At 41.4% G+C, this 17,191-nt stretch overlaps 1 protein-coding gene across 1 annotated transcript; it reads right to left on the bottom strand.

Annotated features, from left to right (window-relative positions):
* Window positions 1–4,858: 4,858 nt before the first annotated feature.
* LOC124688621 (protein TONSOKU) lies at window positions 4,859–15,600 on the bottom strand. Its single transcript, XM_047222274.1, has 20 exons — window positions 15,304–15,600; window positions 13,802–14,599; window positions 12,995–13,171; window positions 12,766–12,857; window positions 11,980–12,078; window positions 11,452–11,897; window positions 11,320–11,354; window positions 10,846–11,103; window positions 8,571–8,718; window positions 7,915–8,034; window positions 7,293–7,393; window positions 7,070–7,193; window positions 6,747–6,859; window positions 6,542–6,653; window positions 6,261–6,365; window positions 6,104–6,170; window positions 5,902–6,022; window positions 5,648–5,818; window positions 5,451–5,568; window positions 4,859–5,384 (listed from the first exon to the last, which is right to left on the bottom strand). Exons 1-20 carry the CDS (start codon window positions 15,598–15,600, stop codon window positions 4,861–4,863), a joined length of 4,026 nt encoding a protein of 1,341 aa, XP_047078230.1. The 3' UTR covers window positions 4,859–4,860.
* Between the last annotated feature and the right edge of the window lie 1,591 nt (window positions 15,601–17,191).

Below are 17,191 nucleotides of genomic sequence, written 5' to 3'. Positions count from 1 at the left end.
GATCTGCAGGAGGGATTTTAGTGGGTTTAAATCTTGATCTTTTTGACATTGTAGCTTGGGATATTAGGAACTTTTCTGTTAGTGTTATTGTTAGGAACAAGATAAATGATACAACTGTTAGAATTACCACTGTCTATGGTTCTCCCTATGAAGAAAAAAAGGATGACTTTATTTCTGAACTTCATGAACTCTTCCTTCATTGGGAAGGTCCTGCCATCATTGGTGGTGATTTCAATCTTGTTAGATCCCAATCAGATAAAAGTAATGGTAATATTGATCATAGATGGGCAGATAAATTCAATGCCTGGATAGACATCTGGGCTCTGATAGAGATTGGCCTAACTGGTAGAGCTTTTACTTGGGCCAATAATCAGGAAAACTTGATCATGAGTAGAATTGACAGGATTTTTTGTACAACTGAATTTGAAGAAAATTTCCCTTTAGCTCATGCCAGAGCTTTACCTAGAGTAGGAAGTGATCATACTCCCATCATTTGGGACTCTGGCTGTAGTCAGGTTCCAAAGAAGAGTGGTTTTAAGTTTGAGAAATGGTGGCTATCCAGGCCTGACTTTAGGGATTTAGTGGTCAAAGCTTGGAGTTTGGGCAGAGGTAATAAATCTGCTATTGATAGTTGGCATGATAAGTGTAAGTATTTTAGGAAATTAGCTAGAGGATGGAGTGCTAATCTAGAAGCTGATATTAGGAAGCACAAGAAAGAGCTCATGGAAGAGTATGATTCCTTAGATATTTCTGCTGAAACCCAGCCTTTAGATGATAACAGTAGGAAAAGGTTAGAAGATACTCTTACTGAGCTCAATACTTATTGGATCATTGAGGAGACCAAGGCTAGACAAAGATCTAGGGATAGAAATATCCTTGAGGGGGATAGAAATACAGCCTACTTTCATGCTATAGCTAACCAACGTAGAAGGAAGAAAAGAATTAATGTCTTAGAGGGGCCAGAGGGTCCTGTAACTGACCAAAAAGGCATGCTTAGAATAGCTACTGACTTTTATAAAGATTTGTTTAAGAGGGAAGAGAGACCTAATATTAGGTTAATGGATGACTTCTTTTCTCCTGAAGAGAAAGTTACCTCACAGGAAAATGCTGAGTTAGAAAAGATGTTCTCTGAGGAGGAGATTAAAGAGGCTGTGTTTGGGTCCTATGCTGAAGGAGCACCTGGCCCAGATGGCTTGTCTTTTCTGTTTTTCCAATCCTTTTGGGACATAGTTAAAGAGGATCTCCTGGAACTCTTTGATGATTGGTATCATAATAGACTAGATATATATAGATTAAATTTTGCCATGATCACCTTGATCCCAAAGGAGGATGATGCAAAAGAGATGAGGAAGTTTAGACCTATAAGTCTTTTAAATTGTGTGTTTAAGATTTTTACCAAAGTTATTACAAATAGATTCTCCTTCCTGGTTGATAGATTGATCTCTCAGCAACAATCTGCATTCATTAAAGGGAGGTTTATCCTAGAAAGTGTGGTTTCAGCCCATGAAATCATTCATGAAGTTTTTAGAAGAAAAGAGAAAGGTTTAGTTTTCAAAATAGACTATGAAAAGGCTTATGATAGGGTAAATCTTGATTTTCTTTATGAAATTTTGCAACTTAGAGGTTTTGGAGGGAAAATTATATCCATGATTAAACAGATAACCCAAGGGGGGTCTGTTGGTGTCAAAGTAAATGATGTGGAAGGAAATTTTTTCCTTACTGGTAAGGGTTTAAGACAAGGGGACCCCTTTGCTCCCCTCCTTTTTAATTTTGTGGTAGATGTTTTCTCGAAAATGGTGATCAAGGGTGCTTCTTGTGGCATGATCACAGGGTTGTGTTCACATTTAGTCCCTGGTGGTGTAATTAGTTTACAGTATGCAGATGACACCCTGATTTTCCTAGAAAACAATGAAAGAAATGCTATAAATCTTAAATGGATCCTTACTTGTTTTGAACAAGTGTCAGGGATGAAAATCAACTACCATAAGAGTGAGTTGATGACTATTAATATGGAGGTGGATGAACTTCCACCTTTCTTAGATATCTTTCAATGTGTGGCTGGGAAATTCCCTGTGAAATATTTAGGTCTTCCTTTGCACTTTAGCAAACTCAAGAGGGAGGATCTGCAACCTTTGGTTGATAATCTGCTTAGTAGAATGGCAGGGTGGAGGGGAAACTGCTGTCCTTAGAGGCAAAAAGAATCCTCATCCAAACTGTTTTATCTAGTATACCTATATATATGCTCTCCTTTTTCAAGTTTCCAAAATGGGCTTTAGATCTTATCAATGCTCAGATAGCTAACTGTATGTGGGATGATGTAGATGGGAACAAGAAGATCCATTTAGCCAATTGGCCCTCTATCTGCATGAGAAAAGAATATGGTGGGATTGGGATTCCAAACCTACAGGATTTAAATATTTGTTTAGTTGGTTCCTGGGTTAAAAGGTATATTTATGGGGAAGGAAGGTTATGGAAAAGAATAGTAGATGCTAAATACAACACTAGAAACCCAAATATTTTCTGCTGCCAGGATATTAACCCTTCTGTTTTCTGGAAGGGTATGATGTGGGCATCTAGGGCAGTCAAATTTGGTTATAAGTGGAAAATTGGGAATGGTAGGACTGTTAGATTCTGGGAGGATACTTGGTTTGGAAATGCTCCCCTATCCACTCAGTATTGGGACATTTATTTTGTGGTTAATCAACAAATGAAAACTGTTGCTGACCTATGGGATGGACAACAGTTAAAATGTGATTTTAGAAGAACTTTCACTCCACAAATGATGGAAATGTGGCTTGAGATATGTGAAATTGCTCAATCCATCACCTTCTCTATGGAGGAAGATCTTTTGATTTGGAAATATGAGTCAAAAGGGGTTTATTCTTCTAAATCTCTGTATGCTATTATTAACTTTAGAGGGGTGCAACCAGTATTCTTGCCTGTTGTCTGGGATTTAAAAATCCCACCTAGAGTGCAAATTTTCCTCTGGTTGTTGTCCCAAAACAAGATCATGACTAGGGATAATCTTAGACACAGGGGTATTCAAAAAACCTTACAATGTGAGCTCTGTAGTGAATTAGAATCTGTTAAACACCTGTTCTTTGACTGCCTGGTATCTAGGTTGCTTTGGTCTGTGGTGCAAGAGATTTTTGATGTGGAAATTGTAGATTATTTATCCCTTGCATCGAAATGGCTGTGCAATAAAAAGTTTGAGCAGTTGAATGTTGTCTCATCTGCAGTTATTTGGTGCATTTGGAACAATAGGAACCATTTGGTGTTTAACAGAAAAACTTGGTTGTCTATGAAGCAGGTGTGGGGATTACTCCTATCATACCTAAGGATATGGCAGGTTCCATTCAAACAGCTGGAATGGGACCTGGTGGAAAAATTCAAGTGCGCTCTGGTGAGAAGACTTAGGATGATGCCATCGCTGATGCCGGATTGAAATGCTCTTCGTTCGACTGGATTTCGACCTGGAAGTCGTCCACGACTTCTCTCCAGCAAGGGCGCGCCACTGAAGCCTATCTGTCAAAGCACCCGGAAGAATCAGGCAATATTCATGTGGTGATCTGATGGATTAGTCTGGAGAAGATGAGAAAGCGCTTTAGTGTTCTATCGTAGTTTTAGTTGGCCTCTCAGTTTCTGGCGAAAGTTTGGAACCTCTGTGATGGCTGTTCCTTCTTGTTTAAAGTTGCGACATATGTTAGCTTAAGACCCTCAGCTTAGCTGTTGGGCTAGATCTATCTAGTTTTAAATTCCGGTGTTGTCAAAACGCTATGTGTTTCATTTTCTATATGAGAATGGAGCTGGGGAGCGCTCCCTGTTTGTCCAAAAAAAAAAAAAAAAAAAAAAAAACGGCCGGCCCGCACGCCTGGCCTGTCCACGACTTCGAGTATGGCAGTGACCTCATGCTCGACGTGCGCATGCCGCAGGAACCGCAGCAGGACAACCACCTCTTGGTCGCGGAGGACGACGGCGGCGTGTTCCTCCTGGCCGTGGACGGCGGCCACGCCACCGTCGTCTGCGTCAGGAGTAACGCCGGCGCTGGGCCAGTATACAGCTCCATGTTGGCGATCCCGAACATGGGCCGGGGGATGCTGGCGGTGCCGAGCTGCTCGACCCCCAGCGAGTTCGAGGTAGATGGTGGTGGTTCCTCTGTGTCTGTGCATCCGGGCAGCGAGCTCCATCTGCCCATCTGCGTCTGCATCGACCGCAATAACTAAGTGCCTAGTGAAAAAGAGCATCAGTATTCAGGAGGAGTAGGATTACTAATTAAGCTAAGACCGTAATAGAATCAGTTTGGAGAAATGTGTCTTGTAGTCCGGTGTCAATTTAGCTTCCAGCTTCCGGCCAATCCTCTCATATCGTAAGGATTTCATGGTGAAAGGGGCAGAGCTTAACAGCCCTCTGTAAGGCAACGTTTGTTTAAGAGTTGCAGCGGTTATTTCGTCTGCTTCGAATGCTAGGGATGCTGCTTGTTCACATCATAAACTGACTGTTGAGCATTGGAGGTCATGTTCCCCCTGGTTCTGTGTGATGTAATATTTACTGCTCAGCATTGGAGTAGACTCCTTGGTTCCGTTTACTGTAATCTCTCGGAGCTTTCGGTGGTTTCTCTATATGAGAAGAGCTGCATCGTAGTTTGCATGTAAAGTTTCATCATTCAAGCTTAATCTCACTTCAGCAAACAGTCGTAATTTACACTGCTGCTAAGTTCATATAATAGTCTACCGACACATATCTGTTCTCGAAAGAGCCGCAGAGTTACACTGAAAGAAAGGCCCTACTTAACTTACTGTTCACTAATCTAAATATATGATCCTAATGACTATAATCTGACGTTGGAAGGCCCACCCAGGACTACATTTGCAAGTCTCTTCTGCAGCAGGGTTTGAGGCCGCAGCAACTCATACCATCCACCGAGAAATGAACCACCTCCTTGCTCACATGTTTCCGAACTATTCCATCGCCTCTCTCGCCAGAAGCCCAAGCAGTATACAGCGACTGTATGCCCTCCTCGGACAACCCGTTCCGGCTGAGGTCAAGCACCTTCAGTTGCTTCGCAAAAACTAGGGCCCCAGCGAGTTCTTGGATGACCTCACAGCCTGAATAAGAGTTTCTCTGGCAAGAACTTGCACAGCTCCGGGAGGCACCCGACGCTGCGCGCCGGTCTTCATTGGCCGCTTCATCTTCACTATCTGCCACCACCATATTCTCAAGATCTACGTTTCCTGGAGCTATGTCATCACTTGTTTCGGCGTTGTTACCGCGTTTACGCTCAGTACTTGTCGATACATCCTGCATGTCTTCGTCGAAATGCAATGTCCGTTCTAGTGCCAAGTTTGTGTTCTCAGCCATGCGCAGCTCCTCCAGTTGGTCATTCCCTGGAAATGGCAGAAGATTGTTAGCCTGTCACATAAGGTTTTATTTGGAGTATAATTGTTCCTCACCTGCTAGTGCCTGAATAATACGAGTAATGCCAGCAAGCCCAAGATTGCATCTGTCAAGGGTGAGAGATCTGAGACTGCATTGGGGATTTGCAAGTATAACCCCAACAGTATCGCATCCCTGTATTGAGCAATGTAACTCAACCGACCATGGGGACCAAAGTTGCATACATCAAATTATTTGAGAATAGGAAGCAAACCTCCAAGTTAATGGAATTCCCTCCTAGGTTCAAGTCAAGAATGTTGATTTGAGAAAGATTTGTACATATCTGTGAGAGTTCAGGAGTTGTGAGCCCACAGTTAGATAAATCCAACCTCAACAATTCTTGAGATGTGCTAGATAATGCTTCGGTAAGCTTAATTGTTCCTCCCTGCAAGAAGAGCAGCATCCAGAAGGCATGGTGTTTGTTACAAGCTGCAAATACTAACCACTAAGACATGAAAAAAGACTCACCGGTCCAATGGAAGTTCCACCTAGCAGAAATCCCGTTGCACACATGGATCGCGCAAGAGAACACAGCTTATCAACCATTAACTTATTCAGTTTTATACCAGTTAAGCTTAGCTGTGAAAACCTGCAGTAATCACATGTATAGCTGGTATATTATTTCACCACACTTCATTGCTATTACAGTAATGAAATGATATGTTCTGACCTTTTCAGAGAAGCCAGCTTGGAGAGAAGGTTAAGCATTGTGTTGCTAGAAATCGGATTGTTCTTTCCTGTCAAAAGTATGGAGTTTTGAAGCTGCGGAATGTTTATACATGAGGCCTAAGAGTTTGAGTTATACAAGGGAGAACCACCAAAAGTACCTATCGAGAGATGTGAAAGGACCGATCCTTCATCTATTGCATCTGCCATCTTCTGAACTGTTCTTGATGTGATAGAACACTGCTCAACATCCAGGCTATATAGTGCTGTCACGAAATGAAAACATTACATGCATTATAAGACAAAAGTAAAGGTGTACACTGAGAAAAAAAAAAGATATGGAAAAAACTCTGAAGGTCCAAAACAGCGATCTGCTGTTGCAGACAAACACAAAAGGCCTAGAGCTTCCGCAGCACAAAAAACCTACACTTAGTGGACATACCTTTGCACTTCTGTAGGATTGTGAAAAGATAAGAACTGCAACCATCTGTGAGGCGATTCCCAGCCAGATTAAGTACTTCCAGTCGTTTAATCATAACAGCACACTCGCATATCTGTTCATCAGTAAATTATGGACAAAGTATGACTTTAAGATTAACTGTGGATCCACTTTCACATGCAAGTTTCAGGAATAGTAAAAAAAACACCTGGAATAAAGCTGTTGGACCGAATCGATTGCAATGTAAATCCAGTGTCAAGCCACCGTACGTTTGGCTTGACGATGCAAATATTTCTTGAAGCCTTTCAATTGTTTGGTTTCCTGCAAATCATAAACATGAATGTTTAATCAGTCTAAGATAAGAAAACAAAAAGATAGTCTAACATGAAGAAATAGGTGACTAATACAGCACACTCAATGTCGTAAGGCTAAGGACACTTTCCATTTACCTGCAACTGTTTGTGTGCCAAACTCTTGAAGAAATAAATTAATTATATACTTGAAAGCAGCAGAGATAGGGGAAAACGATACCTAGCATGTTATGAGAAAGATCCAACATGGCTATTGTCTTATGGGATCTAAGGGCATCAAGAAAAGGTGTAATTGAAAGATCTTGCAGTCCACAATCAGACAAAATGATTTCATCTTCAGAAACCTGTTAGAGAACAGAAGCAGAGGAACACATTTGGCTTTGACAAGTTAGCCAGACCTGATTTATTTATAAATCAAAACAAGTAATATAAATCAAACTTACTTCGAGATTATATAATTTTATCAATAGCTTCTTGTTTGGTACTTCTGATAACTTGGCGCAGAAATCAATGTACAGTTTCATCAACCGCTTTGGCACCCAATCTTCATTAGAAACACAAGCTCTATTAGATGCAATATCATCTAACTGAAACTGTAAGTATTATGTTTTCAGATGATGGATTGGCATGCAACAGGAAAAATATAATCAAACAAACCATGTACAGATATTGAGTGAGATCAGCATAACTGTATCACCCACATGAGCCAGTGTACACGACCACATATATATTTTGAAACTGTATGCAAACTGTGAGGTAGATATTTGAACTTTAACTAAACAGTGATGTATGGAAAATATTATTTTAGCATACAAAAAAATAAATTTGAGCAATCAGTAATTTCATATTCCCCACTGGTGTAGGCTAGTAGCATAAAGAATATAGAACCAAACTACCACAACATATTGTGTTTACTTCAATCATCAAATGATTATCCCTTGAATGTTTAATGCATATTCTTTACCAACAAAACGGCATAAACACGATTTCTCAGATGTCCTAGAGAACTAGAACTCATGCCAGAATAGCAATTTGCGAATAAAGTTGAGTACAACACGCCCGTACCATCAATAACAACATCAATGCACTTCTCTTCAGAAGCAAGTTGACCAATATAATTTGTTGATTCTGCACCATCCAGTACATTCCCACAACACTTGAGTTCCCCAATAATAGGAAACAAGCCTAGCGAAGTAAGATAAACATGAGTCTCAACAGAAAAGAAAGAAACAGGATGTTCCCTGAACATGAAACTTGGATAACTAGCAAAGACGTGGTATACACAGAGTTTATCCTCAGGTACTGCCCTATAATTTAGCAATCATGTCCTTTTAGTAATAAAAATAAAACCTGTTACTAGGGAACAATAACTGTACTTTCAGATGTTACAGTACAATAGTTGAACAATCAGATACATATTGCAGGACAAATAGACCAAATATATGAAGTAAGAATGAAGAAAGCATCTCAGCAAAAGGACATTGTACATTTTTTCAACAAGACCATAAGATGATAACTTGATAATTGAAATGGTAAACATCATGGAAATGACTTCCAAAGTTCACATCCCTCACTCTACCTCTGATCTAATAATGAGAATATCAAAGGCAAATTCACTGGAGTATAAGATTGAACCCAGTTCCCATGATAGAAAATAATACAAAAAAAAATTGAATGGACAGACTATATGACTTGTCAAAATTTAGAAAACAAGGGCAAACCTTTGGAGCTCTTCTCATCAAGAATCTGAAGGTTGTATACACATGCCACTTCAACTTTAAGAGAATCAATGCTAAAAGCAGCCTCACATATGCAAGCATTTGCATCCAAGTACACCAGGTGCTCACCAATTCTGAACGCCAAAAACTGCTGCAAATGAAGTATCTCATCACATTGGAATCACAGGCCACATGGAATAGAGTAAAATAGAAACCTATAGTCACTCAACTTGTAGAAACAGCCAATTAGTCCCTCCAATTAGAAACTTCTCTTTGTAGTCACTAATTTTCCTTATACAGTTTAGTACGGTCTAAAATACATTTTCCATCTGTATTCAGATGAAGTTTCATATATCTGACAAACAAGGCCCGCCAAACCAGGTGCTGGTGCATATGGGGGGCTTGATTTTATTGCAGAAAGACTCCCCTCAGATTGTCTAGCATGTAACTACCCCATCAGACCAAAGCCATGGATGTGCATCCATCCAGCGCAGCCACTGCTGCTGCTAGGATAGAGCCAGAACTTGACAGCACCAATGCCACGGCAGCAACTGCAACCACGCAGACTCTCTCAACGCACCCTGTCGTTGCGTTCTTCTCCCATTTTGCCGCTGCTAAGACCATGAGTCCACCCGTTATGTCTACTGCTCCTCCGCAGAAGATACCCAAGCATCTCTCGCTGCTGCCTCAGCCACCATCGATGACCTCAAACGCCTGGTCGACGAGTCGCAATTCGGAGATTGACTCAATGTCTCGAGCGACTCATTCGACTAGTTACGAATAACCTCGACTAGTCCAGTTTTTGAGTGGAGTGACTAATAAAATGACCCCACCTGTCATTTTTTTTTTCTATATTGCCTGCCCAGTTCTGGAAAACCTAGATCAAGCTGTCCAATTTTCCCCCGTCTCTCCTTCATCGGCTGTTGTTGCTGTGCTCTACTCCTCGTCTCCCATGTCCCCAGCCTTCTATTGCATTACATATTAACATACTATTATTAGACTATTGGTAATTATATAATATGGTATTTATACTACCTATTGCTGGACTCATATCGACTAGTCCACATGAGTCCTGACTAGTCACAGCTAGTCTATGAGCCGCTAGCCCAAATCGATTCGTCGACTCGCAATCCTTGCGTGGAGGCCTCCCACTATCTATGTATGCACCTATGCACTGTGGTAGAACACATGCACAACAGGGCAAACCTGCCCCTGGAGGTACAGTGCCTCGTCGTCCTCCAGCCCTGTCATGCCAGCGACAGCAGCGAAGGAAGTTGGGGCCAGATGTGCGGGAGGTGGAGGATGATCTTGTAGCATGTAGATTTGGAGTGGAAAATTTAGGAATTTGGGAGGATGGTTGTGAGAACTGGAGATAGGAGGGGGTTTCTGCAAGATACATGTCATGTCTGAATACATAGGAAAATTGTACTTTGAACCATATAGGAACCGTACAGGCAATTTTAGTAACCAAAAAGGGCAGTTTCTGAGTTGAGGGGCGAAACTGGACCGCATCAACATGTCCACTGACTATAGGTGCATTTTACTCCATGGAATACCATAATTGGAGTAGCTGTTGTATTTCTAAGTAACACTGTAAGAAAACTAAGAATTGCCTGAATCGATTGAAGTGAAATGTTTTAGATGACAAGGAAAACAAATCCTAGATAGGCTCAAATGTGGATATGGTACGAAGCTCACTCCCACCCCCAAAAAAGTTATACCCCCTCCGTCCCAAGAAGGATGTCATGGTTTTGTCTAAATTTGGATGTATCTATAAACTAAATCACATCTAGATACATCTAAATTTAGATAAATCTGTGACATCTTTTTTAGGACGGAAGGAGTAAATGTTTTGGACATGTAGGCTTGCAGCTATAACCGCAGAGTAGTGATATTCATCAAGAGTAGTATCCTTCGAGGGTAGGTTCACTCGTCAACTGCCTGCCCTACAAATGACATTTCTAAGTGGCCTGCACACAGTAGCTTTTAATTCCACGTTTTATTTGCATTGAGTATCCGGTTCATGCAGTAACCAGAAAAATAAAAGTATGAACATATGCACATTCAAACCTAAATGTTCGATATCAAAACAGTAGATGTTGCATTTAGCATATGAATCCCTTCTAATGTATTTCAGCATTCATGGACATCTCAAGTTACCAGCAGAATAAGACATCACGGAATCTCCAACAAACAAACAAAAGATAGAGCAAAAGAAAGCACAACCCTAGATGCTTTTCAGCGATCATGTGCAGACTGAATTTATAACACTACTTACATGATTAGCATCTGTGGATTGAAGGCCGACAGCATTTTGACCTGGTGGCTGACTGTATGATGCAGGGCTACAAACTTTGGAACCACTTGCTGCTGGTTTGGATGCAGATGCCTTTCCTCCACTAGAAGCTCCTATTTCCCGGCCATCATTACCATGACCAATGGGACTACTTGATTTGAATGAACATATACTTTCCTCAACAGGGCAGGGTGTGTAGTTACTGTGCGCATCCATGGGTTCAGTAGGTTGTAAATTATCCTGCAGATGAATACTGGTTATCATCCAAAAGATAAAATAATGTCACAAACTCTTTACTGCTGCACCAACATCTGATGGAACACAACACATGAGAAGCAAAAAAAAAACACATGAGAACCAAAAGTTGTTAATAGAAAAATGATAGAGAAATGTATCTCAGTTTCATATCAACCATATAAAATTATGAATCTCAAGAGATTATAAGCTGTGTATGACCTGAATTCTGTTGTTTGCTCCATGGGCTATATGCTCTGTTGGTGATAGAAAAATGTACACAAACTAATTAGGAGACAATCACCAGGCATTCCCAAAACTGGAGAAAGTATACAATGTGCATATGGCGTGTACCTGATGTAGACAGGTGATCTGTTCGACTAGTTAGTATCCTTTTTGATTGATCAATTTCAGGATTCTCGTCAGCTTCATCGTCTGATATAACCATACGGACACGTTTTCTACCAGACTGATTACCACATGCTTTACTTATAACTTCTCTAGTTCCCTCATCCATCTGACATAATCTATCAACATTCTTGGGGGTGCTATGTGTCTTGGATGCCTTGATATTGGATGAGCTTCTATTTCTATGAACTAGTGAGGAGAGAATAACATTATCATCGGGCTCCTCTGAATATGTATTTGCACCATGCCCATCACTATCCACTGGATCAAGTATATTATCAGATACATCACCACCTTCAGATTCAGTTTCTGGGCAATAGTCACTAACAGTACTCCTTGCTTCGTGTTGATTCAATATTTGCTTTAGGTCATCTATTTTTTGCTGCAGCTTCCTGCAGAAAAACAAAATCTAATTGATAACAGGTTTGCATAAATTAGCTTTCTTCTGTCCAACATCTGTACTTAGTAACTTACTTGGCTTTTATTTTATTATCAAATCTGACCGTGTTACTGTACTGCATGTTTTCAAGGGCAGAAAGTTGCACGTTTGGCAGGTCACCTTCCACAGCAATTCTGCAAATCATTGAAATGCAAGTATCAGAATCTAAAGGTGGAACTAAAATGCCACAGTGAGACATGCAGTTCCAGACTTACTGGAACACTTACCAAATAGATAATAGATGTACACATGCACAGCACAACATTATTATGGTACAAAACAAAAATGACATATGGCATTGATAATAGTAATTACCACAGCACTCCACCACATGTTCAAAAATTCCTTAGGCACAGATACAGCGCATGCTATAGTGCATGTTCTATTAAACTATAATGGTTCATAATAATATATCAAAATTGTTGTGTGGTGCAATTCACTACAGGTGAAATTTTCAAATCAAACTACAAAGGATTCCTCAAGTACTGACATGATTACAACACATTATATATGTGTACGGATGTTCACCGTATCGTTGATGTGTGTACAGTGTAAACGCGTTGAGTGTCTGAAATGTGTTATACACGGTACTAGATGCCTGCGATCTTGATTGGAATATATGGCCACCTCAAAAAGTAAAAAATACCGACCATTGTCCATAAAGTCAGAAATCGAGTGTTTCAATTAATCAAATAACATGTTCATGGATAAGCCTTCCATGGCATGTCCTATGTGCTCTTCAAAACACTAAAATTTACATATTCCTACTTCGCAGCATGCAAGATAACAAGTTACTAGACAGCAAGGTACAGAGGTATTGCCTGTAGCCTTCTTCAAAAGCTTTCAATGCATCCTCCCAGTCACCACGAGAATCAAGAGCATTCCCAATGTTCACTTTTGCTAATGCTTGCCCCTGAAATTTCAGGTACCAAGGTGACCAAGATTTGAGACTTTTAGCACCAAGAATTGCAAACAGGAAGGTGGGTCTTATTATTATGTAGCAGAAATGTGGACATACACACAAATATAAATGAGGGAATGTAAACTTGCCTCTAAATTTCCAATCGATTGATAGATGTCCCAGCTTTTTGTGTACCATTTAAGAGCTTTATTGAAGTTTCTCAGCTTTTGGTATGATTCTCCTATGGACAGAAGAGCATCACTCTGTTTTTCCTTGTCACAAAGTTCAATTGTTACTCTCTTTTTCGCTTTGGAAAATTCCTTGTGCTGTAAAGCAAATAGTTTACATCAGAATTGAGCCATGTGCTTATTTTCATCACACATCACATAATTATTTATGTTATTAGAGTATTTGTGTCCTGTTTTTTCACCTTTGATTCTTCAGAACTGTTTTTCAACGTCAGTTCTGAAACTTGATCCAAGTTTTTTTTTCACCAAATGAAATAAACAACTAACCAATTCATGTTAGTACCTGGTACAACACAAAAGCATGTATAATATACATGCAGTTCAACACAGATGCATGTACAAAATAGAGCAAAGTTCGACATTGAAGGCACATAACATCAATAGTTCAGACTTGAAGCTTTGGCAGAAGTTCTAATTCTGAAAAGAGGCTTCTAATAAAATATGGATATTTATGACCAGAAGACAGCATCAAATAACATACTATCCACAGGACTAGCCCCCAAAAGAAAGTGTAGATCAACTCAACCAAACCCTTACGAAAATTATGGCCAGTTATGCATAAATGAAAGGAAACTACCAGAACATTTGTTTTTCTAAACAACATTCAGAAGTAACAAAAAAAAAATCACGAAGAGAAGGTGGGTACAAGTTACAGCTAATACTAGGTGGGTAAAGCTTACATGGCTAGATACTGTTTAGTTCACTTACTTTGTGCCATGAAGATATCATTCTTGCCTTCTCAATAAGATCATCCAGCAATGCATGCTGCTCAAGGAGGAGTTTCCTCTCATTTGATGTTTCAGGAGCCCTCGAAGTATCTCTGACAAGCTTTTTCAGTTTCTGCTCATCTTTCTTCAACTCCTCGAGAACTTCAGCTGCTTTCTTAACAGTTTCAATATTCTGATGAATCTGGTCAACTAGTGCATCTTCATCTTCCAAATCCTTTATTATACCAAGAGCTTTATTGTAACAAAGTTCTGCTTGTTCATACTTCTGAATCTGAGAATGCAACTCCCCGAGATTTATAAATCCTTTTGCTTCACCTTGAAGATGGCGTATTTGTTTACATATCTTTATGTCCTTCTCAATATGATCCTCGGCTGTCTTCCATTTGCGTAACTCAGTATAAACATTTCCTAGATTATGATGAAGCCTAGTACGAGCATCATCATATTGGTTTACCTCTTCTTCATCACATATTTTCAAACCTTCGAGAAGCAGTTTCTCAGCTTCGTCAAAGTTCTCAAGCTCCAGTTCAAGCATGCCCAAATTATTGTGTGCATCGATGAGCTCCTTCAGATAGGAGGATTTTTCAGACGAGGCATTCTTTCTTAGAATCTTTACCAGTTCCATGGAAGATTCGAAATACTTCTTGGCATTGCGCATGGCACTATGGTCATTTTCAGATCCTAGAAAGATTTCATGGTAGGTTCTCCCGAGCTGGGTACTAGCTCGCTGCTGCTCAACAAGGTTATTCGAGTCCTTGGCAAGTTCTAGGTGCTTCTTCTGTGAAGCATGCAAACATCAAGGAAATGGAAATGAGTACATGACATCATGCAGTAGAAACCAACCAGATATTCTGGGTTAGTAGCAAACTGTGCGTGTTACCTAAATAACTAACAATAGAAATGAAATGAAAAATCAGACCTTGTTACACAAGTGTAGTGAGCAAATCACGCCCATTATATATATCAGATTTTGATTGGTACTAAAACAGGACTAGTACATTCAGATGTATGTCATGATTACAGGCAGTAGGTTTTCACTCCGCCGAAAAGGGTTAACACGGTTGTGGTATGTATGGTTTACCAAAAGTTCTACCTGAAAATTTACTGCAAAATATGGCCTTGTAGGAAAAACTGACAATATGAGACTAAACCCAGCAGCAGCAGCAGGAGGAATCCACACAATATTGCTTGTGTCACGGACAGAGAAATGGCGTTACATACAATATGATTTCAACAGCCTAGCCTAATGTTTCGCCACTAAACAGTTCAAACATACGGTCCAATCGAAATTCTATTCCTGCATATAAACTACCAAATGATCCAAACACAATATACTAACAGATTGGTGGTGACAGCAGGTGAAATCCCAATCTATATGCTAAAACCGAATCTCAAATAATCTAATTTAACCCGAAGTCTGCTGCTAAACAGCCCAGACGATCGAATGCAAGTTGGTGTGATCCGAGAATGGTGGTGGCGGACCTGGTAGGTGAGGGCCTCTGAGAATCGGCCGAGGCGGAGGTAGACCTCCCCGAGCGACTGGCAGGACTCGATGAGGTGGCGCTGCGGGAGGTACTTGACGGTGACCTCGTAGTCGATCCGCAGCCAGCGCAGCGCCTCGACGTACTCCCCGCGGCGCTTGTGGATGTCGCCGATGACGTTGGCCCACCGCGCCTCCTCCTCCCGGTTCCCCTCCGACGACGCCTCCCGGTACCCCCGCCTCGCGCCCTTCAGCTCCTCCTCCTCCTCCCTCGCCCGCCCCCCGCCGCCGCGCGCCATCGCCGCCGCTCAGCGCTAGGGTTCCGGCCTGGATCTCTCTCTCTTTTTTCCTGCCGATTTGGGCGATTTGGGATTGGGGTAAATGGAGGGATTATCGTCCCGCCAAAACATTTCGGAGGCGCCGTCTCGTTCATTCTTGGGCCGTGCTTGCGTTAGGCCTTCTGTGAAAGCACACGGTGGCCCATTTACGTCTTACATTTTTTAGGAAACCTTTTTTCTCTTCCTATTCTGGAGAAGAATTTCTCGGCTGTAGAAATTGTTTTTGCGAATGCAAACATGTTACTCTACATGTCTGCTTTATCTGTTTACACACCGTGCACGCAGCGCTAGGAGGCTTGCTCGGAAATATACTCACAAAGTTAGAGCATTTCATCGACAGCCTCAATAATGTCTTCAATAGGCTTATTATAATGTCGACTGCATTTTGAGCTCGCACTAGCGACCGGTGACATCTATAGCATGTTGATACTTTGGCGAGCCCACTAGAATAGTAGGCGAATAGTAGGCATGTTTGTGCTGCTCCCTACCCTCAAGGGGAGTCGCGGACACACCCGTGAGATCCCCTTGCCAGCCAAATAATCCAAAACCCTACATCCATTTTCTCATTTCCAACTATTTCTCCTTTCCATTTCATTCTCCCACGCATCACTCCAGTTCCTTCCTGCCGCTCCAGTGTGCTCCCAGATCATGCCCTCACTCACGCCGTCGTTGGGATGCCTCTGCAGAAGAAGGCGATGATGCAACCGTGCGCACAAAGCAGACGTTAAGGGTAAAGCCACCGATGATGTCAAACGAAGCTTGGGAGGATGAGCTCGCCCAGTGCAGGTACTTCACGAAGAAACACACGAGGCGCCGCAAAAGTCTATGAGGTCCACATGGCCATGGTGGAGGCGGCCTCAACGGCGGCGCAGGTCGACGCAAGCCAATCAGAAGGCGGGTGCGGCAGCGCAAGTCGCCGCAAGCCAACCGGTTGCCTCGGTGATGCCAACATCGACACCGACACCATTGTTGACGGAGGAGCCAAGGGTGATGAAGGTGCCACCACATCCATTTGTTCTATGTTGGTGATAGAGTCTATGTTTTGGTCGCAGGACTTTGATGGCGATTTGGTGGCTGGAACTTGCACTTTGATTTCATATTCCGATGCAAGATACGTTGTCTATTCCTATGTGTAGGAATTTGAATTTCTATTAATGTGTGGTTTTGAATTTATCTTTTCGGGCTAAAATGTGTGGCCGTATAGGGAGCGTCGGTGTGGAAGCGCCAGCAACATGTGTCGACAATCCCATAACACACAGTCGACGTAATTACCAGCCACGATTTGGAGGGTGGAGGTGATCCTAAGAGCATCTCTAGTGGCTCATCTATATGATCGTCTAAATGTGTATAGATGACCATGAGTTGAAAAAACGTTTCCAGTGGCTCATCTAAACAGTCATCTAAATATAGAGGACCATCCATTTTCTCTACTCATCCTCCAAATCTAGAGGACAAAGCGAGGACCATCTAAAACAAAATCCTTCCCCGCGGACGCGTCCCCACACACATCTAAGATCAAGAGGTCCAATTGACAGTGACTAAATAAAAAATA

Source organism: Lolium rigidum, chromosome 2 (genome assembly GCF_022539505.1).
Source record: "Lolium rigidum isolate FL_2022 chromosome 2, APGP_CSIRO_Lrig_0.1, whole genome shotgun sequence".
NCBI classification, from domain to species: domain Eukaryota; kingdom Viridiplantae; phylum Streptophyta; class Magnoliopsida; order Poales; family Poaceae; genus Lolium; species Lolium rigidum.
The sequence above is the reverse complement of the archived record's forward strand: the minus strand, read 5'-3'. Positions and strand labels throughout refer to the sequence as shown.

Bases quoted from the DNA above. Each gene is read 5' to 3' on its own strand.
- LOC124688621 (XM_047222274.1), bottom strand. From the start codon at position 15,600: ATGGCGCGCGGCGGCGGGGGGCGGGCGAGGGAGGAGGAGGAGGAGCTG. The intron at 13,172-13,801 runs GTAAGTGAACTA...TTTGCTTTACAG, and splicing joins TGATATCTTCATGGCACAAA to CACAAGGAATTTTCCAAAGC. The intron at 6,654-6,746 runs GTGTTTTTTTTA...ACTGATGAACAG, and splicing joins GTCCAACAGCTTTATTCCAG to ATATGCGAGTGTGCTGTTAT.